Source organism: Ambystoma mexicanum, chromosome 12, assembly GCF_040938575.1.
Source record: "Ambystoma mexicanum isolate Mex_15411 chromosome 12, UKY_AmexF1_1, whole genome shotgun sequence".
Taxonomy (NCBI): Eukaryota; Metazoa; Chordata; class Amphibia; order Caudata; family Ambystomatidae; genus Ambystoma; species Ambystoma mexicanum.
Window position 1 is genome coordinate 174,894,619 of NC_090936.1, and position 24,884 is coordinate 174,919,502.

The 24,884-nt window shown below is 49.7% G+C and overlaps 1 protein-coding gene across 1 annotated transcript in view; it reads left to right on the forward strand.

Annotated features, from left to right (window-relative positions):
• Positions 1-24,884, forward strand: part of POLR3B (RNA polymerase III subunit B) — a 1,940,302-nt gene that overhangs the window by 1,443,970 nt on the left and 471,448 nt on the right. The window contains exons 17-19 of the mRNA XM_069628254.1: positions 22,637-22,711; positions 22,883-22,981; positions 23,855-23,982. Of these exons, the coding sequence (XP_069484355.1) occupies positions 22,637-22,711; positions 22,883-22,981; positions 23,855-23,982 (302 nt within the window). The remainder of the gene's footprint in view (positions 1-22,636; positions 22,712-22,882; positions 22,982-23,854; positions 23,983-24,884) is intronic.

Sequence of the window (24,884 nt, forward strand, 5' to 3'; positions counted from 1 at the left end):
CATCTTCAGATTTTTACCGCACGTTCATGTGTTGGGATCCTCGTGCTATTGCTCTCGAGCGTTAGTGCTATTTTTTTCACGTTTTTTCTCAAAAACTTCATTTTTTCGGTCAAAAGAGCCTCAAGCTCCACCGACTTTCCATCCGATCAACGGGGACCCGTGTCGGATTCGTCTGCGCCCCTCAAGGGTGAAGATTTCGTCGAGCTACGCTTTTGGAGGACTCCAGAAGTTTCTCAGGCCCGGTCATGGCCCAGGAGAAGGGAAGCTCGACGCCCGGAAAGCTGTTCAGGGTCTGCCCTGGATGCCAGCTGCAGAACGTCTTCAAGGAGGACGAACACTCTTTTTGTCTTTACTGCCTACATGAGGACAAGACGCACGTGGAGAAGGACTGTGCGTTTTGCGGCAACATGTCGGAGCGGACCATGAAGGACCGCCATCAACGTCTCGCCAACTGGCTGGAAGGGAAGAGCCCGTCCGGCGAGAAGAAGAGGAAATCCGAGCGGTCTTCTAAGACCTTTGAGGACGCCCCGGAGACGGGGGTCCAACAGAAGGCCAAGCACCGCGAGTCCGCTGGCACCGGGAGCGCCGAACGGTCGGGCTCTACGGGCGCCAGGCTGGGCGCACCCTCCCCGGCACCATCAACCACGAGCCAACGCTCTGGGTCGGGTAAGAGGAAGGCCGAGCACCCGGCGAGGCTCCTAGAGAGGCCCCGGTCGAGCTCGAAGGCGGAGGGGGAGCGAGGCACTGTCCCCCCCCTCAAGGATAAGGCGGTGAGCGCACCTAAGGTGGTGAAGGCCTTAATCCATCCGGCCAAGCCCTCTATCGAGTCTGTCGCGGCGGCCCTGGCTCAGCCTGTGGAGGCTACGCCAGTGGTGGCGACCTCGGGGCTCAGAGTCTCCCTGCCACCTCGGAGGGAGTCCTCTTTTGTGCCCATCGATAGGACCCCCGTGAAACCCCCCGTGGGGAAGAAAAAGGGGGGGCAGGGCGTCGTCGTAGATTCGGCCTCAACCTCGGAGGAGGAGCTGGTCGAAGTCTTAAGCCACGGCCTCGGCGTGGAAGAAGACTGGCCCGTCGGGATGGATCCCGACGCAGGTGACGACGACATCGTCGAGGGTACCGACGGGGCCCCTGATCGCCCGTCGGATTCCCCTCTGCCAGCGCCGCGAGACAGCTCGGCGGCCATTTTATTGGCTATACAGTCCTTATGCTCAGAGATAAGGACGAGACTACCGTTGCCGACGGAACCTCTCCCGTCGGGGGACCCAGAACCGGGACCTTCTGGGGTTCCCCCTACCAAGAAAAGAAGGATCCACCCTCCTCCTCCTTTTCAGCCGTCGCGCCCCTTCCAGCCCTCCTCCCCGTCCACCCCTCCTCCCCGTCCACCCGAGGGGATGATACGGGGACTGACACGGCAGCGACGGGTACGGACGACGAGGTATACGACGAGGATGTACCGTCGTCGCCTCCCGCCAGGGCTTCTCCGCCCGACGAGATTGGATCGTTCCACTCCATGATCGCCAGGGCATCCGAGCTTTTCCAACTCTGCCCTGAGGAGAAGAAGAAGGAAGGTTTCCTTTATCAGCGGCGCGAGGCCAAGAGGAAGAACCCTTCCACGACGCCAGCTAGAAGAGACCGGTACGAGAAAATGTACCGGGTCCCGGACACGGCCCCCCTGTGCCTCCGGGTGCAGCCTACCCCGGACTCCGTCGTCTCCGCGGCGGCCAGGAAAAAAGCGGGGGGGGTGCGGCCTTCACATCGACTTCCCCACCGGACGGCGAGGGAAAGAAATTGGACGCTATGGGACACAGAGTCATCTCGTCTGCAGCGACGACGATTAAAGCTGCCAACGCCTTGGCTATCGTGGCCCGATACGACAGGGAGCTCTGGTACAAACTGGCTCCCCTGCTGGACTTCTTGCCGGACGACAAGAGGGCAGAGGCCCTGGAGATCCTGCAGGAAGGTGAGGTGGCTTCGGACCACGCCATTACCGTTGCGACGGACATCGCCGACACTGGGTTCCGCCAGTTGGTCAACGGCGTTTGCCTTAGGCGGCGTGGATGGCTCAAGGCTACGGACTTCCGTCAAGACGTTCAGACCAGAGTCCTGGACATGCCCTTCGATGGGAACAACCTGTTTGGTAACACAGTGGACGATTCCCTTCAGGCCATTAAAGCGGACACCGAGACGGCCCGGGCCCTTGGAGTTCTGCAACGACGACGGACGCCCTTTCGGAGTAGCGGGGGCAAGGGCGCCTCCAAAGGTTCCGGCGGCGGTTTCTCCTCCTACCGTCAAGCGGGCCCGCTCGTCGTCTCAGGAGGCCTACAGAGGACGAGGCAAGTCTGGCAGACCCCGCCGTCGTCGCCAAGGACAAGGCGGCAAAGCCTCGTCGAAGCAGGATTGAACCGGCCGTGGGGTCGGGCCCCCACCGAAGCACCCCGGTGGGAGGCCGGCTGGCGAGCTTCGTCAGCGTGTGGGAGTCCATCTCCACCGACCGTTGGGTGCTAGACGCCTTGGCCCGGGGCCACGCGCTCGAGTTTCAAAGAAAGTGTCCGCGCGTCCCCCCCCGTGGCCAGGAAAGAACTGCACGTCCCTCAACTTCTCTTGGAGGTAAAGGCGATGCTCAGAAAGGGCGCCATCGAACTCGTCCCAAAGAGGCTTCGGGGCTCCGGAGTTTACTCGAGATACTTCCTCGTGAAGAAGAAGACGGGGGGATGGCGCCCCATCCTGGACCTGCGACGTCTGAACAAGTTCATCAAGGCGCAAAAGTTCCGGATGGTCACCCTCCAGCACGTCCTGGGTCAGCTGGAGGAAGGAGACTTCCTGTCGTCGTTGGATTTGGAGGATGCCTACTTCCATATTCCCATCCTGAAGGGGCACCGAAAATTCCTCAGGTTTGTGGTCCAAGGGCGTCATTACCAGTTCAAAGCCCTCCCCTTCGGACTACGGTCGGCACCCAGGGTGTTCACCAAGTGCCTTGCACCGGTGGCGGCGCAGCTGCGCCGCGAAGGGAACCACGTCTACCCCTACCTGGACGACTGGCTCATCCGAGCCAAGACAAGGGAGCTCGCCGTGGTTCACACAGCAAGGACCGTCCAACTTCTCACGGACCTGGGATTCTCCGTGAACTACGCCAAATCCCACCTGGTACCCGCGCAAGACGCTCTGTTTCTGGGAGCGAGGCTCAACACAGTGCCCCTTCTGGCCTCCCCGTCGGAGGAGAGGACCAGGACCATCCTGGGCAAGGTGCAGCGGATGTTGGTGGCCGACGCGGCCAAGGTGAGGTCCATCAAGTCCCTCCTCGGAATGATGTCTTCCTGCATCTACCTCATTCCCATGTGCAGGCTCCGGATGCGCCCGTTGCAGGAGTTTCTGGACGCGCGCTGGATCCAAACGACGGGCAGCTTCGAGGAAAGGATCACACTCGACGAGAGTTTCCGACGAGCGATCCGGTGGTGGGGCACCCGCGCGCATCTGACGGCGGGCATGGACTTCCAGACCCCAGCCCACCAGGAGACAGTGACCACGGATGCCTCCCTGGAAGGGTGGGGAGCGCATACCGAAAATCTGCACGCAAGAGGCCTTTGGCTCCCGACGGAGAAATCCTTACATATCAACGTCCTGGAGCTCCGTGCAGTGTTCTGGGCCCTCAGGTCCTTCCTTCCGTCCCTCAAGGGCAAGGTGGTGAGGATCTTCACCGACAACACCACCACCATGTTTTACATCAGGAAACAGGGCGGAACCAGGTCCCCAGCACTGTCCAAGGAGGCGCAGGACCTGTGGCATTGGGCAGTCGCCCAAGGGATGTTTCTGGTGACGTTTCATCTGGCAGGGATAAAAAACACCATCGCCGACTCACTCAGCAGGGAGCTGCGCTCGTGCCACGAGTGGGAACTACGGCAGGATCTAGTGGATCGCCTCTTCCGACGGTGGGGCACTCCCCAGATCGACCTGTTCGTGACAGCGACGAACTCCAAGTGCCGGAGGTTCGCCAGCAGGTTTCCCCAGGCGAGGAGCATGGGCGATGCTTTCTCGTTCCCCTGGGAGGGCCTGTTCCTCTACGCGTTCCCTCCTTTGCCACTGCTAATCCGGCTCGTCAACCAGCTCAAGAGGTCACGGTGCAGGATGATCCTCGTCGCACCTGCGTGGCCGAGGCAGATATGGTTCCCGGACCTTCTGGACTTGTCAGCATCCCCGCCAATCAAGCTGCCGGTGGACGCGGATCTGCTCTCCAGGGAAGGAGGCGCCATCCTCCACCACGACCCGAAATCGCTGAACTTGCAGGCCTGGCTCCTGCAGCGCTAGAGTTTGGAGGATACGACATACCGGCCGACTGCAGAGAGGTTCTTGCAAAGGCCAGGGCGTCCTCGACTCTTAAATGCTACGGACACAAATGGAAGAGGTTCTCTGTCTGGTGCCACGCACAGAAGATTAACCCTCTACGGATTACGGCTCCCCAAGTACTGCCGTACCTGCTGACGCTGGCCAAAGCTGGACTGGCACACGCTTCCATCAAGATTCATCTTGCTGCGGTCTCCCGATACACCAGAACCACGGGGCGGACGTCCTTGTGGTCTCATCGTCTGGTGAAAGAGTTCATGAAGGGACTGTTCAGATCGTTCCCGCCGGTGAAGGCTCCGGCCCCGGCGTGGGAGCTCAACGTGGTGCTGACCAAGCTCATGGGACCTCCGTTCGAGCCTCTGCACTCGGCCCCGTTGAAGTTTCTGTCGTGGAAAACAGCGTTTCTTGTGGCCATCACCTCCGCACGACGGGTGGGAGAGATCCAGGCCCTTTCCTGCAAGGCCCCGTACTTGACTTTTCACGACACGAGGGTAGTGCTCAGGACGCACCCCTCCTTCATGCCCAAGGTACCGTCGGACTTCCACCTCAACGAACCCTTGGTGTTGCCTGTATTCTTCCCGTCGCCGGCTGAGAGGACTTTGCACTCGCTGGATGTGGCTAGAGCGCTGAAGTTCTACATAGACCGCACGAAGGGTTTTCGGAAGACGTCACAACTCTTTGTGAACTTTGGACCTGTCAATCAGGGGAAAGCTCTCTCGAAGGCTTCCATTTCCAGATGGCTCTCCGGCTGTATCATGTACTGTCACCGGTTGGCAAACCGACCGCTGCCTGGCCGCCCGAGAGCCCATTCCACCAGAGCGATCGCAGCTACCACGGCGTTCCTATCTGGTGTGCCCCTGCTGGACATATGCAGGGCTGCTACGTGGAGGTCGACGCACATCTTCACGAAATTCTACTGCGTCGACCGGGATTCCAGGGAGGAGTCCAGGGTCGGCCAAGCAGTGCTGCGCAACCTGTTCGCCTGAGGTGAGCCTGGTGAGGAGGTAAGATGCCTAATGTTGAGTTTGATGTAATGCTTAATGTTGAGCCTTTGCCACCTCCCGTGGTTGTGCATGTGTGTACTGCTATGTATTCTTTATTCATGAGCATGTGAATCCATGCCAGACCCCATGCTGGAGAAGGAACAAGTTACTTACCTGTAACTGTTGTTCTCCAGCATGGGTCTGGCATGGATTCACATGCGAACCCTCCCGCCTACCCCTCTGCGGCTCTTCACTTGGTCATACTGCCACTTCACGTGCTTCCAAATCTGAAGATGGCTGCCAGAGGCGGTGCTTAGGTAGAGGGCAGTCATTGGCTGTGGTCAGTATGACGCAGAGACCAGTGATTGGTTATTGCTACGAAAGACAGATCAGAAACGAAACTGATACTGGTTTTTTCTTTACCGAGGATTCCCAGCCTGACGACGGGGAATATTCATGAGCATGTGAATCCATGCCAGACCCATGCTGGAGAACAACAGTTACAGGTAAGTAACTTGTTCCATACCTAGATTTGAGAATCCTGTTTAGTGGGAGAAAGGCCTATGTTTCACAGTGCAGTAGGTTTAGGCATATGGTAAACTAGGACGGAGGCTACGCCTAGATCTGAGAATCCTGCACAGTGGGAGAGAGGTCTGGTATCAAAAGGCAGTAGGTTTAATCATGGCAGCTAACCACATCCCGGAAGGGGAGGAAAGAGACGGCTTCCTGACAATTATCAAGGATGGTAAGGGGGCAATGGGTGAATGTCTCCAGTCAGCCCTGGATACTGCAGACCGCATCAGCAGATCCATGGCGGCTAGCAGTGTTACGCAGATTTAGTGGTTGCGGAAGTCCAGGTTTGTGCCAGATGTGCAAGCTAGACTATTCAACATGCCCTTTGATGGCTCGAGGCTGTTTGGCAGCAAGGTGGATGAGAGTTTGGAAAAGCTGCAGACCTCGAAAGCGACGGCTAAATCCTGTAGCACTTCCATTAGACAGCCTCACCACCCCTACTTGGGCTCATCTTCCTGGAGGGGTAGGTCCTTTTCGATTCTATTCCTCAATTGGAAGAGGAAGAGGAAAAGGACAAGTCAGTAAAAGACGGCAGAGAAGATTCCCTTGATGTGGACGAGGGAGAGGTGCTACGCCAACCCAAGGAGCAGCACCTTTATCCTCTGCCGCTGCTTCAGCCACCTCGAAACCTCTCTGAGGGCTTGACTCACAAGACCCCAGTGGGAGGCAGACTTACTCAGCATCTGAACCAATGGCGAAGCATTACTTCAGATACTTGGGCACTGGAAACTGTAGCCCAAGGTTACTGCCTTTCTTTCCAAAAAAGGCCTCAAGATCATCCACCGGGGAAAAACTTTCAAAATTCCGGATTCCGCTCCTTGTGCAGGATATTTTGACCCTGCTAGAGAAAGGTGCAATAAAACATGTACCTGTAGCGGAAAGAAACAAGGGTTTGTATTCCCTATCCTTTCCGATTCCCAAAAAGGACGAAGGATTGAGACGTATCTTGGACTTAAACTTTAATAAGTTCCTCTGGAAGGACAGGTTCAAGATGGTTACCGTTTCTCAAATCCTTCGGGCTCTCCAACTCTAAGACTGCATGGTGTCATTGGACCTTCAGGATGCTTACTTTCATGTGCCTATCCATCTCAAGCACATAAAGTACCTCATGTTCACTGTTGGCGGTTCTCATTATCAGTTTCTGCCATTCGGGCTGTCTTCCGCCCCAAGGGTTTTCACCAAGTTGATGGTGGTGGTGGCAGCAAGTCTCAAGAGAGGGGGGGATTCACGTCTACCCCTACCCCTGCCTGGACGATTGGCTGATCAAGGCTCGTTCACCCGAGTAAGCCCCAGAACATCTCAGCGTACCCTGCAGCTCACTACACCGACTGGGCTTCTCCCTCAATTACAAGAAGTCCCACATGATACCATCTCAAAGGTTCCAATTTATTGGAGCAGTCCTGGATGCTTCCTCGGGAAAAGCTTTGCCACCCAAGGTGTGAGCTAAACACATTCTGCAGATGATTACCAAATTCCAGAGTGCCCAACATCTTCCGGCCTTCAATTTTTTGAGGTTGCTCGGTCTCATGGCATCCTGCATTTTCCTGGTGCCGGAGACTCGCCTGAGAATGAGATCCCTCCAATGGGAAATAAGAGCCGGTAAACCATTCCTTTCTAATAAAAGTTGCTTAATCCTGGCCAGAGCCTTAATACTCTCCAGAATTGATTACTGTAATGCCCTATACTCCAGAGCCAATAAAACAATAACTCAAAGACTACAAACATTACAAAATAATGCCTTGAGAGCAGCACTAGGCATAAATAAAAGATCCCATATCTCCTCCGCCAGACGCCATCACAAATGGCTGACCACTGACAACAAAATACAACTCAAGATGTTATCTCTGACCCATACAGCCCTCAATAACTCCGTCCCCAGATACTTCATAGATAAATTCCACAGGAGAACCTCTCTCAGACCAACCAGAGCTGTCAATTCTAACTGTCTGATAATGCTTAACTTCAGACTCACCACGATCGGTGGAAATGGCTTCCCTGTAAAGGCTGCAAAAACTTGGAATTCACTGCCACAAGACCTGAGAGTGGAATTGCCCTTCCTTCGCTTCAGAAAAAATGTCATTCAACTCCTAACCTCTACTGACCTTAGCTGACCTCTGTCACCTACCTCCCACTGTAATTATTCGCGTCAAGCTTCAATGTATATTTCAGTAACTCCGATTGACCAGGCCTTGAATATTGTATATTTGTAATTATCTGTGATTTAGAGACCTTTATTGTACACTGTATATCATTCTATGTTGTAACCATGTAAGCTTTGCATTTTCTTACTGTTGCGCCCTGCTACCCATGGGTCTGGCGCGCATAAAAAGTGAATAAAACAAACAAACAAACAGTGGGTTCTCAGGACACAATGGACCCAGTTTTCAGGCAGAATGTCAGACCACCTGAAGGTTCTGAACAGTGTCTCTCAGAACCTTCTGTGGTGGGCTTGCAAGAACAACGTTCTGAAGGGAGAATTTTTTGGCAGCCATGGTCGGAGATAACGGTAGTCATAGAGGCCTCACTCACGCGGTGGGGAGCCCATACCAACGATCAGACAGTCAGCGGTCTTAGATCTCCTTTGGAGTCCAAACTACATACCAGCCTTTTGAAGCTGAGGGCAATCAGACTAGCACTGGAGGCCTTTTTGCCATCTGTACGGGGAAAGAATGTCCCGATAGTGACGGACAACACAGTGGCCATGCACTACCTCAACAAAAGAGGAGCTGTAGGGTCACTACCACTGTGCAGAGAGGCAATGCAGCTCTGGTCCTGGGCAATTCAATAAGGAATCTCCATATCAGCTGTTCACCTAGCAGGAGAGGAGAACATGGTGGTGGATGCTCTGAGCAGGCAGAGCACATTCTCCCATGATTGGGTACTAGCTCAGGAAGTCCTTCAAGAGATCTTCACCCTTTGGGGAACCCCTCAAGTGGATCTGTTCATGACCTGTGTCACACAAGACAGAGTAAAGACTGAAAAAAGAATACATTTGCCAGCAGTTCTTGTAACAAGCAGTACCTTCATTCTGTTACCTATTCTGGCCCTGGCTGGAATAACACCCTGACCCTGCAGGGATCCTATCCCTAGTGTGCGTGTGGTGGACCGCCTATCTAAAAGAGGATAGACAAAGAGGGAAGCTGGCCCTTACTCTACAATGAGTGGTCGGTCAGTTTGGCCCAGATAGGGAATGGGCTATCCCAAACAGCAAAACACACCAGTAGTGTTTAAAAAGAGGATAATGTGGGACAAAGGACACACAGTGGGGGATTTCCCAAACTTTATTCACGCTCCGTAGTGTGTGCTTTCCCTACCCATCTCCAATCGTGCATCAAGCAAAAATTACTTGCAATTGCAATAAATATCTTTAAAAAGTATGTCTAACACCTGCTACAAAATTAGTTTAGACATTGTTAAATGTTAAAAAGGCCCTCCTTAGTATCATGTAGACACAGGGCAGTCAGTATAAGAGGAATTGATGTTGGAAAGTGTCTTTTTTACTGAAGACATCCGTCAATTGTCAGGTCGACCGGTTTCGATGATATATCTTGTTTGAATCATCTTCTTGAGGACCAATTTCTTATGTAATTAGATTTGATCTTCTATCCGCATGTAGTGGCGGAGTCCCACATTCCAACTAGGGAGAAAAAGGACCTATTTTGCAGCCGGGTTTAAAGGACAGTATATATCTACTAGTTAAGCATATGTGCTAATTGTGAGAGAAACTTTTTGTCCATAGACATTTGAGAACGGTGTTCTTACACCTGCCCTGTGGGATGTGCGTCGCACCCAGATGCGTAACATCCCCTTCCTTGTGTGCATGCTGTTCTTCAACACATAAATGTGCTCCGCAAGCAGTCCATACTCCCCAAAGTATGACCCCAGGGTGGAGATCAAGGGTGAGGGGAAGGGGTGCAGGAGTGTACATTGTACCTGTAGTTGTGCATGCATGCCCACATGCATGTGAATGAATATATATATATATTTCTGAGGCTTGTGGAATCTGCTTAGATCACATGCTGTGCATAGGCCGACATCTAGTGGAAGCTGCGGAGTATTACAGTTTGTTTTTCGAAGTCGAAAAATGGGCGTCGACACAGGGCGTGCTAGTAATACTATCCCTAGTGTGACGTCCCCTGTACCCATGATCCCTCACGCGTCTAGGATCCCCAGATTGTTTTTTTCCGCCATTCTGGTCGGAAGCACTTCATCGGAGTTCCCTGGCTTTGCCATATTTTCACTCTAAACTAATTCTAATTTGCCCCGTTTGACCAACCTTTCGTCGATCAACATCTCGACGCCGAACCGGGGAGGAGATCAACGTCGAATACCCGACGGATTGGGCCTTGAGGCTTCCGCCTCGGCTCGGGCCTGGGCCGCTGGCCTCGGCCCTACAAGTAGGGAGAGTGGGGGTGGTACACTTCCACACTCGACACCTTATTACCTACACACACTTGCCCGCTGCCCACAGGCGCGTATGGAGGGTACGCCCTTTCAGTTTTGCCCCAAGTGTAATAAGAAATACCCTTGGGTAGATAAGCACGCTACGTGCAACCTTTGCCTACCCAGAGACCACCCCGAGACGGGTTGCAGGGCCTGTAGTAGGTTTAAGGCCAAAACTCTTAAGGACCGCTCCACCAAGCGTTGGGCCCACCACGCCAAGCTAGCAGCTATGGAGGCGGAGGGTACCTTCAGCGACGGCAGCGACGCCGAACTTTCGGACGGCGAGGGCACCAAGGCGTCGAAAGACAGCCGAACGCACGTCCCCGGCCTCGGAAGGTCGTCCGTCCCGGCGACTATGGGGAAGTCCCCCGGCGACAAAAGCGTTACACATACACACGCTAAACACAAAAAATCCACCCGAGATTCGACGTCGTCGAAACCTCGGAAAGAGGCACAGAAGGAGCGGTCCGAAAGGACGTCCTCTGGGCGGTCCCGGTCGAGGTCGCCGCACGACGTCAGGCAAGCCTCCACACTTGCACAGAGTGCCTCGACCATTAATATCCCGGAAGATCATTCGTCCGGAGACGAACACGACTTCCACCCCCAGCCTGCACCCCAGGAAAAGGGTACATCACTTGGGAGTAAAGAGGGCCCAGTTTCGAAGGCTAGTTCGAAAGACAGGGATTCCACCTCCGATCCTCGACGCCAGGCGTCGAAAGATAAGGGAAAGGGGAAACACACTTCCACCCACGGGGAAGGGGGTAAACAGCAAAGGAAACAACCCTTGCAGTCCTCCACTACAAAAGAACTGACCAAGTCTTCTCAGGGCCAATCCATAGAAAGTCCCAGCAAGGTCACCCCAAGCTCAAAACTCTGGTCATGCGAGGACATTGACAGAGTAATGTCAAGGATGTCTTCCTTGGCGAATTTTTTCGAAAGACACCCTGAACAACTCATAGCTTTAAACCCTCAGGAAGATTCTCCCTCAGGGTCAAGGGACCCTATCCCCTCAAATAAAAGACCCCGGGTCGAGACACCATTTAGGCCTTTAGACCCCATCGAGGTCCAACCCTATTCTTACCTCTTCCCTACAGACCAAGGAAACTCTTCCCTTATAGAAGGTCAGGAAATTGACACGCCAGAAGATCCTGCAGGATCAGATTATTACGGCGAAGACGAAGACGAGGATGAGCCAGAAAATAGCCCAGATATTTTCAGAATGGACTCACCAGTCGAAAGGGAAGCCCCAGTGTCTGATTCCCCGATAGATAATCAGCCCCTCCTGAATGAACTGCTCTTTCGGGCAGCTAACCACTTCCACATAGACACACAAGGTGCCCAGGAAGAAAGGGACTTTGCGGAAGAACTAATAGGGGAAAGGAAGCCAGTAGCCCAGACCATTCCCATCCTAAAATCTGTTCAACGCAGAATAGCACCATCCCTTGTCAACCCAAACCTGACAAGACCTGTAAATCCGAGAGTGGAGAAGCTGTTTAAAGCAGCCCAGTCGGACCCCCTATATATTAGAGGTCAACTTAAGCCAGACTCTCTAGTAGTAACCAACACCCGCAAAAGAGCTGGTACACCATTATCTTCCTCTGAGGCTCCCCCCGACAAAGAAAGTAAAAAACTTTATGGTTTTGGCAGGAAAGTAGCTTCCACGGCAGCCTACCAAGCCAGAATCGCGAATTCCACCACACTGTTGGCTAGCTACAACTGTCACCAGTGGGAAGAAGTGGCAGCACTAATAGACTCTGCTCCCGAACCCCTTAAAAGCCAGCTAGCTCGCATTTGTGCGGAAGGAAGGAACGTGTCAGGCTGCACTGTAAAAGCAACTCTGGACGCCGCTGACAATGCGGGTAGACTTATAGCAGAGGGGACTGTCATCAAAAGGCATGCTTGGTTGAGGCAGTCGGGATTCAAAGCAGAAACACAAGCTGCGCTCTTAGACAAACCAGTGGAAAGTGATCTCCTGTTTGGGAAGGCAGTCGAGGACGCTCTAAAAAACGCTAAGGTAGAATTCGACACCCTCAAATCCCTTGGCCAGCTAACTACCAAACCACCTAACCAAAGAGGGAATGGCAATTTTCGTCGCTCCCGCGGCCAAAATTCCAATAGAGGAAATAGCTACTCCCACACCCAGGGTACACAGTGGAACGCCAGCTCACAACAGTCTACCCAGGCGTATGGTAGGGGTAGTAAAAGAGGACGTGGTAGAGGCAGAGGCAGCCCCAGTAAAGGAGGAGGCACGCCTCCACCAAAGCAGTGACGCTCAGTTCAGGGTCCCTTCCCATGCAACCCCAGTAGGGGGACGAATATCAAGTTTCACCCAGGCATGGGAAGGGATAACATCCGACAGATGGGTGCTGTCAACAGTATCCAATGGGTACTGCATAGAACTACTGCAACGTCCCCTAAACCATCCTCCAAGACAAAAAGTCCACTCTTTACAACATCAGAAGATCCTCCTCGAGGAGATCGCCATTCTGCTAGAAAAGGACGCGATAGAACTCGTCCCGGGACACCAGGTAAACAAGGGTATCTATTCAACTTACTTCCTTGTGCCAAAGAAAGATTTAACAATGCGCCCAGTTTTGGACTTACGGCCTGCCAACAAGTATGTCAAGCCCCAAAAATTCCGTATGACCACACTACAAGAGGTAATCCCACTCCTAAAAAAGGGGGATTACATGGCAACCTTGGATATGAAAGATGCCTATTTTCATATTCCATGCTCCCGGCGCACAGGAAATACTTGCGCTTCAAGGTGGACAGTCGCCACTACCAATTCAAGGTACTGCCCTTCGGGATAGCTTCAGCACCAAGGGTATTCACCAAGGTACTGGCGGTGGCAGCTGCACACCTACGCAGGGAGGCAATCCCAGTGTACCCTTATCTGGACGACTGGCTCATAACGGGGGAAACCCCAGGAATCTGCAGGTCAAACATTCAGAGGACCATCGACCTCCTCCACGAATTAGGCTTCTCCATCAACGAGAAAAAGTCAAGTCTGGTGCCAAGCACCTCAAAACAGTTTCTAGGAGCTATCCTAGATACTCAGAAAGGATTAACCTTCCCTTCGGAAGAAAGAATTCGGAACATACTTCTGCAAATTCCGCATTATCAGTCAGGTCAACAGATAACAGTACGCAAAGCTATGCGGTTACTGGGCATGATGGCGTCATGCATTTACCTGGTCCCCCACGTGCGTCTGCGCATGCGTCCCATGCAGGAATGGTTGGCGAAACAGTGGTCTCAGGCAAGTGGTCAGTGGGACGATCTAGTGGTCGTTTCGCCAACACTCGTACAGAACCTACTCTGGTGGACAAGAGAAAATCTCGCAAAGGGGAAACCCTTTTACGATCCCGAAGTACAGGCAGTGGTGACTACAGATGCATGCCTGACGGGGTGGGGAGCTCACCATCTCCACCACACAGCTCAGGGTCTCTGGTCTCACTCAGTAGCCAAGAACCACATCAATCTGCTAGAGCTTCTGGCAGTATTCCGAGCGCTGCAGGCGTTCGAGCCCCATCTACTAAACTTGTCGGTGCAGATCAGGACGGACAGCACGACAGCCATGTTCTATCTGAACAAGCAAGGAGGGACTCGTTCGCCAAATCTGTCCAAGCTTGCCCAGAAAATATGGATATGGGCACTCAGACGGAACATCTTCCTGTCATCGCAACATGTTCCAGGGGAGCTCAATTCCCTAGCGGATGCTCTAAGCAGAGACTCCCTCCCAGAAGAACACGAATGGGTCCTTCACAAAGACGTAGTAGAAGATCTCTTCTCTCAGTGGGGTTTCCCCACTATAGACCTATTCGCCACAAGCGAAAACAAACAATGCCCAGGATTTGCATCCAGGTTCCCACAACCGGACTCCCAGGGGAATGCCCTGTGGATGAACTGGTCAGGGATGTTTGCGTACGCTTTCCCACCAACTCCTCTCATCAGGAAAGTGGTGTACAAGATGAACAAGGAATCGATGACGCTCATCCTAGTTGCTCCCATGTGGGCGAGACAACCATGGTTTCCACACCTACGCAGGATGGCGGTATGCGAGCCCATCAGACTCCCAGCCTGGTACAACCTTCTGTCCCAGCAACAAGGTCAAACAGTGCATCAGGAACCCAACTCTATGAACCTAGCAGCATGGCTCCTGAAGTCATAGAGTTTGGACATCTCAAATTACCACAGAGGTGTATGGACATTCTAAAAGAGTCCAGGAAACCAAATACAAGGCACTGTTACTTTGACAAGTGGAAAAGATTCGTTATCTGGTGCCAGAGTAAACAAATCAACCCGGTTGATTGCACTCCTTCCAACGTTGTAACATACATGCTCCACCTGCTGGATGCAGGGTTGGTTTTTAACTCTCTGAAAGTACACCTGGCAGCCCTCTCAGCCTACACCACATCCCATAACAAGGTTTCGTGGTGGAAAGTACCAGTGGTTAAAGCCTTCATGGAAGGAGTAAAGAGACTTCACCCTCCTATATCGAACCCACCGCCAGGATGGGATCTCAACGTGGTGCTATCTAAGCTCATGGGGCCCCCCTTCGAACCCATGCATAAAAGTAGTCTCAAACACCTGACTTATAAAACGGCCTTCTTAGTAGCCATTACCTCCATAAGAAGGGTCAGTGAAATTCAGGCTCTGTCAGTGCAAGATCCTTTCTTTACTATCCACAAGGACAAACTGGTTTTACGCACACACCCTAGATTCTCACCAAAATTCATATCCAAGTTCCATGTAAACCAGTCCATCGAGCTTCCGGCTTTCTTCCAAAACCCACAAAGCTCAGCTGAGGTGAAACTACACACCCTAGATGTGCGTAGGGCGGTCTTATACTATGTAAATAAAACCAGACCGCTAAGGAAAACAGATCAACTGTTTGTCTCCGTAGCTACAGGCAGAGAGGGGGATCGCGTCTCTAAGGGCGCTATCTCAAAGTGGATTATCAACTGTATACAGCTGTGTTACTCTCTTTCTGAAAAGACTCTGCCTTTTACGCCAAGGGCCCACTCTACCAGAGGCATTGGGGCCACTCTGGCTTTCATTGCAAACGTTCCCCTTGACACCATTTGCAAAGCAGCTACTTGGAGCTCTATTCACACTTTTACTCAGCATTACTGCATTGACACTCATTCCAAGGCAGATACACAAGTGGGACAAGCGGTTCTAAGACACCTGTTTGCTCATGACCCTTCTCACATCCCACCTCCTTCTTCTGGTACCTCTCGCTAATCTATGCACAGCATGTGATCTAAGCAGATTCCACAAGCCTCAGAAGGGATACATTACTCACCGTAATCGTATTTCTGATGCTTGTATCTGCTTAGATTCACATGCGACCCACCCTTCCTCCCCTCCGAGAGAAGGCGCATGGTTGCTTGTAGTCTTACCTTTCTGTCTATCTGCTTGGACTATCTGTACTCACGCTACTCCTCATGCTACCTCATGTCAGGAAAAACACAATCTGGGGATCCTAGACGCGTGAGGGATCATGGGTACAGGGGACGTCACACTAGGGATAGTATTACTAGCACGCCCTGTGTCGACGCCCATTTTTCGACTTCGAAAAACAAACTGTAATACTCCGCAGCTTCCACTAGATGTCGGCCTATGCACAGCATGTGAATCTAAGCAGATACAAGCATCAGAAATACGATTACGGTGAGTAATGTATCCCATATATATATATATGCACATATATGAAGCAGAGGAGCAGTATTTGTTCATTCTCACTGCTGTGTTGTTTTTTTCTTTCTTTCAGTGAAGCAGTAGACATAGGTAATGCCCCTTTGTTGGTCACATGGCCTCAAGATAGTCCCTCACCCTTGATCTCCACCCTGGGGTCGTACTTTGGGGAGTATGGACTGACTTGCGGAGCACATTTATGTGTTGAAGAACAGCATGCACACAAGGAAGGGGATGTTACGCATCTGGGTGCGACGCACACCCCACCAGGCAGGTGTAAGAACATCTTTCCCAAATGTCTGTGGACAAAAGGTTTCTCTCACAATTAGCACATACGCTTAACTAGTAGACATATACTGTCCTTTAAACCCGGCTGCTAAATAGGTCCTTTTTCTCCCTAGGTGGGATGTGGGGCTCCGCCACTACACGTGGATAGAAGATCAAATCTAATTACATAAGAAATTGGTCCTGAAGAAGATGATTCAAACAAGATATATCCTCGAAACCGGTCGACCTGATAATTGACGGATGTTTTCAGTAAAAAAGACACCTTCCAACATCAATTCCTCTTATACTACCCTGTGTCTACATGATACCAAGGAGGGTCTTTTTTTTTTTTTATTTGAAAAAAAACTACAGTTTGAAATTGTATTACAAACTTTTGTTTCACAACAGCCGAATTAACTTTCGAACCAACACCAACAGATCAAATCAGAATCAAACACATCAAAAGAATTTAAAAAGAAGAGAGAACAGAGGCGAAACAAAGAAGGAAGGAACATTTGACATTAGATATCTGTTTTCAAAATCATATCAAAATAGTTCACAGTTGCAGAAACAAGTTGTGTGCTGTGACCAGAGATGATCCTAGCCCACCACGTCTCCATGTCATCATCCAGAGGTGCAAATTGACCCAGATGCAACGATCGCTGGATAGTTGTTCGCTGACATTCAACTAGTAGATGTTTAGTGGTTTCTATCGAAGATTCACAAAAACGACACAGATTGTCTTTTAAGGATAGCTCCCTTCTTTGCCATAGGACTTCCTTGGTTTTTAGGATGTTGGCTCAAAACCGTAAGAATTGAGCTCTATGATAGCGGGATGGGCAATGTAAAAGGTAGCGAGCTGGTTCGTTAAGTTTCCTAGAGTCATGATCCATCACCTTTGTTGACTTCAGCTTTTTTCTTTCGTCATTATTGATGCTCCATGCCCAATAATCAAATTTCTTTTTTGCATGTTGTGGCTGAAGTCGGAGTTCTTCATTGCTGATGTTTGCTGCAGATAGATACACCGCTAATTTGCAAAACCAAGTATTAAGAAGATCGGACTTTTTTGGCATCTGCTTGAAAGCAAACAATTTGTATGCGGGTGCCGGCGCCTCCAAGGACATTTTACGCAGCGTTGCTAATGAGTTCCATACCATTTTCATGTGTAGGGAGTTAATGGCTAGTTCATATCTCACAATAGCAATAGGAGTGGACTGTGGGAGCTTCAAAACCCTCCGCCGAAAGTGACCTTCTAAAACATGCCATGTTTGCTCACTTATATTCCAACCTGCAATAGCCCCGAAGATCATTACTGGCACCACTTTTTGCTGTTAGAAGTTAATGACAGGTTCCAGAGAAAATTTACTGTAGTTCCTGTTAATTTTTACAGCTTGCAGTGTTAATTTCTTCATCTTAGAAGTTAGTTCTGCCACCCATTGCTGTTCCCTGATGGAGTTATTGAATTGTATACCCAAGTATCTTATTCAGTCAACATATACAATAATAGCTTCTGTAATTTTCCACCTAAAGGATTTATCCTTTTTTCCTTTGACGTTTCCATTTGAAACAATCTTTGTTTTTGTGGTGTTTATGGTTAGTTCATTTAGATCCCTATATTTTTGCAGACCTGTTAGTAGCCTCTGCAGCCCAATTTGCGTTCGATCCATCAGTACCAAATCGTCCGCATATACGATACATTTGATTGCGGTTTGGTTTATTTTGGGGGAGAAGCATGGAATTTGCATGAGAAAGGTTGGTAAGTCTGCCAGAAACAACTTAAATAGCTCTGCGGCTAAGGGGCAACCTTGCTTGACACCTTTTTGGGTCATGATGGAGTTGGTATGCAGCCCGTCGTTATTCAACCTCACTTTGATTGAGGTATGGGCATGTAACGCCATTATTGGTTCCAAGATAGATGCAGGACAGCACCACTTCCGTAGTTTTGCCCACAACAGGTTGCGATTTACACCATCGAAAGCTTGTTTTCAAGTCGATGAAGGCAAGATGTAATTTGCCATTTGATTTCATGGTTTCCAATTTTAAGATTGTTAGGATGAATAAGTTAACATCAACCCCAACACCTTTTGTGAACCCGGTTTGCCATATGTCATTTATTAGCAAGTTTTCTGCCCATTTGGCAAGTTTGATGCGCAGGTTTGAGCCAAATATTTTACCTATCGTATCTAGCAGGGCGATTGGGCGATAGTTGTTTGGGTCGTCCCAACTGCCCCGCTTATGGATCGGAACGATAATCGCAGTCCTCCAAGAGTCAGGCAATTTTTTTAGCCAATCTGATTTTAGTGAAGAGATTTCCAATAAAAGCTGCCCACTCTTTTGGATATCGTTTTAGGTCGATATTTGAAATCAAATCTGGCCCAGCAGCGCGAGAGTTCTTTAGTGCCTTGATAGCAATAATAAGGTCGTCGTGTTCCATTAGCACGCCCCATTGTGTATCCATAGAGCTAGGCGTTGTCACATCGTTACCATCTGAGTTTTGGAAGACCAAAGGGAAATGTGATTCCCATATGTCGCCTGACATGGTGTTTATTACATATGGGGTGCTTTTGGAGAAGTCCATATTCAGTATCTTCCAAATATCACAAGTGTTCTTTGTCATGATTAGGCGTAACATGTGTTCCGCACGATCTTGCTCTATTATTTTTGCCTGCGACCTTGCCCAATTTCTATACCGCGTACGTCTAGCTTTTATTGCATGTTGAGCCTCGGATTTTGGTAAGCATTTCTTTAATCACCTTAAATCTTTCCGCATTGCCTTTTTCTCATCGTGCAGCACCTTACAATAAATAGGTTGGTGAGACCGACCTTGATTTTGAGACCCAACTCCAGGCATTTTGAAGGCAGTCAGCAGGGCAGTATAATCTGCCCCATGATTAGCTGGAATGTTCATAAGCTTTGTGCTGAGCCCTTGGATCTGGTTGCACCTTAATCGTAGACGATTTCCACCTGAATTTACTTCCAAAGTGATGTTACTTGAGCAATCTGGCAAAGGCATTTCCATCACCATGCAGAGTTGTAACAGGCAGTGGTCACTATATTTCATTAGTTTTATTTCTAATTCAACAATCATGGTTGCAAGATTACTTGAAATCCATATGTAATCGAGAATGCTGTTTGTGGATTCACGATGCCACGTTGGCTTAGCAGGGATGTCTCCTTTAGTTGCTCCATTTAGCATGTGTATATCACGAATCGACATGGCAGTCTGCCAACAGCTCTCTCTATCGTCAATCAAGGCGAGAGGGACCAACTGATAATTCCCCGACAAATGTTCAAACCTGAACCAATTGCAATTCAAGTCCCCGCAGCAAATCACTGATATGTTGGTGTAGGTCAGCATTGCGATGTCGATTAATTCAGCAATTGCGGATATAAAGATGTCTGAACTGATCTTTGTCGGGTTCCAGTAAGTGTTTATAATCAGAAGGTATTTTCTCGCGCAAGCTTTTTTGACCGTTGTTTGCATGATTGTACCTTGTACATATGGATTTGGATTTTTAGACACAAGCACTGCCCATGATCTTGATATCCTCACCATGGTTATAAGGCCAGAGCTTGGACGGCATTTCGCATTTTTTACTGCTGGATTTAAAAATACAGTAAATCCATCGCAGATGGGAGGTGAGCAGAGCCAAGTTTCTTGCAAACATATAATGAAGACATTTGCTAGCGATGTTTCAAAATCATTAAATAAGTGCTTGTATCCACATGTGTTCCAGGAAATGAAACGGCTCTCTGGGTTCCTTCCGGACTCTGCTGCTTTCTGCGATCTCCTTCATTGGACCACAACCTCCCGGCGCCTCCTGGATTACGACTTCACCTCCGCTGCCTACCACTTGGACCATCAAGAGGGGTTTTTTGTACGCCTTTGGCTTTTTCCCCTACTTTCACCCGCCTGCGGTGGCGGTGCCGCAGAACTTCACTAGCGACCGCTGTGGCTTCCCACCGCGGTTGGGATACTGCCTCCGCCGGCTACCATTATCGTGAGGCTCAGCAATACTTTACAGACTCAAGCTCATCTGGTGAGGAGTCAGAGGAGGGAAGTGGGACTGACGAGTTTGAAATTCAGATTGTTAATACGGAATCTGACAGCCGTTGTCTCTGTTACGATCATCACAAGACATTCCATCTCAAGTGTCCTCGGTCACTTGACTAAATCCTTGTGCCGAGGCGGTGAGTGGGCCACTTTTTTTTGTGTGTCCGGGCCTATTTCTTGTTCCAGGCCGATCCTGCCACAAGCGCCACTCATAAGTACTTCCAACCGCCCAAACCGGGGTAAGAAGTCCCATGAAGTGCTCCTGCTTCTAAGAACATGCGTTGGGGTGCGTGCACACTATCCACATGCCCATCAATGTTGTTCTCGGTTCATTCTCGTTCACACATGGCATGGCTTTTCTCTGAGCAAGTCGCAATCATGTGCCTAAAATAGTGTGTTCCCCATGGGCATTGTAAGTAACTTATCGGCACCCCGACATTGTTGCGGCGGCCACACTGTGCCGTGCCAGTCTGTGGTACAGTCTCATCATGTGAAACGATCTAGCAGGGGCTCATTCTATAGTTTGGGCTATAAAGGCACCTCAGCGCCACCTTTAAGCCGAACATAGTTCATTGGAGTACAGGGGGAGATGACATGTGAAGAGGGACACAATACATTTAGGTTTTTTTTGTTTTCCCACCCGTTGATTTCCAGTGGCCATGCTAAACCTGATGGCCGTGCCTACCCACGTTCTGATGTTCCCCTTTCAAAACCCACCCTCCTGGGATCTTTGAGCTAGCTTAAGCAAGACTTACCCTCAGTGGTTGCGCTCAAAGGGCCTGCCAGTGCTTCTTCAAAGCTGTCTTCTGCAACTTAAGGTTTAACTGGAGCGGTAAATACACTATTGGTGTAATAAAAATGTCTTGCCAGGTCTCCCTTCAGTCACCCAATTGATGAGCAGTGCGCGCGCATACTTCACTGAAGTCCTGTTAAAAACAAGCGCTAGCTAAGCCAACAATTTTGTCTATTTAGAAAGGCCTTTGCCAGCACTGCTTTACATATATGACGAGCTACTTGAAATATTTTGCAGCTGCTACCATTAATGACCAGATAGTACAATTACAGCAGTACCTGGCAAATGCCTTTCCCATGATTACACAAAAGCCCAGACTGTTGTCATTGCAGTAGTTGTCATGTAACTGCTTTCGAGAAGCTGGTATAGATTACCTGTCCCTTGAAAGGATGTGTACCGGATCTCCTGGCAGTTGGTAGCCAGGGCATTTTTAGTTTGGTCTATTAGATCGCGCTTTCGCCACCTATAAGCCGGAACTATTGCATTACAGTACAGATGGGGAGAAATGAGGAGGGACACAGAGCTTATAGGTGTTTGGTAATTTGTCCACCATTGACTGCTATTGACCATACTAATCCCTATGGCATTCCCACCCACTTCCTGCCACTTCCCGCCCAAAACACCTCCTCGTGGGAACTCTTTGAAGCTCCCTTTAATCAAGCCTTACCTTCAAACTTTACACTTGAAGGGCCTGCCAATGTTTTTTGAAAGCACTTTTCTGAAAGTTAATTACTTAATTAAAGGTGTCCACGCACCACTGGTGTAATTAACATGTCTTTAACAGGTCTGCCTTCAGCCATTCGGTGTATGCGTGTTCTTTACTGAAGTCCTATTGAAAACAAGCATTGAGAAAGCCAACAGTGTTGGCTTGTGTCTAAGTATTTGCCAGGCACTGCTATTAGATGTCCAGGTACTCGCACCATTTTGCACCTATTACCATCAATGGCCCATTAATACTGCCACAGTATTGCCTGGCAACATCCTTTCCCATGCCTACACAAAAGATCAAACTGTTTGCGTTGCCAATGCTTGTTCATAGATGCTTTGTGGTAGGTATTTAAGTGTGCAGGAGCGTGCCAGCTTTTGCTCTGGTGTGGGAAGTATTCTTATCAAATCGCAGTGTGATGTGGTGACTGCACCACTGGCTCACATTGTGCCCAAAGTACATGTGTTTTCCATGCGGTTGCATGTAACACATGGGCACTCTAACTAATGTACTCCATAAAAGGAGCAATATGTAATAATGTTTACCAGCACACCATAATTCATAGGGAACCCTTAGCGGAGTCTGCATTTTAATGTGGCCTCGTTGAAGAGTAAACCCATACATTCGAGGCCTGATTAAAACGTGTCTTGCTGTCCTCCTTGGCATTGTGCACTCTATGCGCTGCTGTACTTCTAGTGGCCATAGTTGAATCACTACATGTTGCAATGTTCTCAGTTGTACCAGAACATAAAGGTAACCCTGGCATTTTGCTCTTACAGGCCTTATATAATTGTGAAGAACCAGAGGCCTGCAGTTACCAACAAGCACATTGAAGAACTTACACAAGGCTACAGGTAATGAGGGCTGGCAGGCAGCCAATCCTCACCTTGATGAGTACCTCTTGTTCCTTGCTAAGCAATCTTGCACACATGGATAACCGTGTTTTTAAAGTCAATCAAAAGAGCATCTTTTTTATACATCTGCCAAGATTTAAAGTAGGTTTGCCACTTGTTTTGCATTTTCAGGAGTTTTGAAGATTTTCTGCACGAGAGCCTTGTTGAATATTTGGACGTGAATGAGGAAAATGACTGCAATATCGCCCTGTATGAGCATACGGTTAATAAGTAAGTATGTATGGTGTGTAGCCCTCTACATGCAGGCTGACTCGGGCGATGGCCGCTCAGGTCCTGGGGCTTTTAATCTGGCTCCAGTTCAGTCCACTCACTGCTCATGAAGTTGAGTGAAGTTGAGTGACAAATATGATATATATATATATATATGTGTATATATATATGTATATAGATAGATAATGTCAAAATGATATCCCAACACAGGGAACATTGGAATCCCGAACTCAATTCCAATTGTGTGCACAGCGTGTTTTGTTTGAATTGTTTGAGATGTTGGATGTGCTCCCTCCCTATCCACCATGGATTGGTCAGTTCCATCGTAAGTGGTCAAAGGGACACCCCTTTTGGCAGCATCGTGTTGGGTGAAGATTGGCGCATGCTAGATTGGAGATCGGTGGGGTGTTGCGTGACAGGACCAGCTTTTGATCTCGGGGTGGGGAGCAGGGGCCCAGTTTTGATCCCTGCATATCTCTAGAAAGGAACAGAGGTCTCCTGGAGTGCTGGAGGGCCGGGTCTGACCACTGGGTGAGACCACATACTCCGGGAAGCAGACTTGCTAGAGCAGAGCCCCCCTGTTGCTTAATAATTGCAGCTGTCACGAGACGTTGCAGGTGGAATTAAGGTGTGCACGGAAACACTGTGGTCTGCAGTCTAGGTCACAGATGCAATACTTTGGATGAATGTCTTGCCGGTCAGCCATACGGTATACATTGCCAATGGCTCGTCCTATTGACCTCTCCAGCTAAGGGTGGGTTAAAGTGTTTAATAGGTCTGCTAAGGATTCGATCACATTGTGGTAGTGGAATGATTTCACTTTGGGTAAAGGTTGGCATTGCTACTGCAAATCGTGTTTTGCTTTCTTGTCAGGCAAACCACACACTTGGAAATTGAACCCTTCACTCTTCTTGGCGTTTGTGCTGGACTTATTCCATATCCCCATCATAACCAGTCCCCGAGAAACACCTACCAGTGTGCAATGGGGAAACAAGCCATGGGTAAGTAATCTACCGTATAATCTTAGCCGATCACACCGGTTCCCTGAATGTTGATTGATGTGCATCCACATTTCATGTTTATGGACAGTACTTCATGGAGGAGTAGTGCCGCTTCTAAGCATGCTGATATTAGTTTTTAATTTACTCAATTTCTCATCCACTGAAGAATCACACCCTCAGTTTGCACTGCTGGGAATTTAGCCTGTGATTGCAGGGAAGTGAGTCTCCATAAGTCACTGGGCTATCTACCTGGAGAAATTGACACACTGACACACATTTTCTTGTTACCTATAGAGTCCTCTTTGAAGTCCCTGTTTAGTATTTTAAATAATCACTGTATATATGGTGCTGGTAAGATAGCTCAGCGTGTTGAGCGCCCGCTGCTGCGATCTGGCTGTGATCTGCAGGTCGCAGGTTCGAATCCCGGCAAGGCCAACTCAGCCTTTCAACCTTCCGAGGTCAATAAATGAGAACCAATTTCGGCTGGGTGATATTGCTCTGTAATAAGGCGCTATGTCTATAACACATCATTATTATTATATACTCGATGAATAAAAAAAAAAGTAGACCATGTAAGATTGATGGTGCTTTCTGTATTCTTTTTACTAAATTATTATATAAACACCCCATGGGTGCCACAAACTGTTTTTCGAGCTGTCGGGCAAGGGCAGGGGCCTCAAACATGTTGAAATGGGCCCACACCACCCCAGACACATCTTCAGCAGGCCCTGCTATGATCCGAGTGTGTACAGTGTCTTGACTCTGTAGCATGCAGAGAGTGGAGACAAGCCACCCTGTCCTCCAAACCCGCCTCCGCTACACTCTGCTAGGGGAAAACCTGTCATGAGGTCCACCTTTTTAATGTAGTACACTCTAGCGCTAAGAGGCGTGAGAGTGTGCAA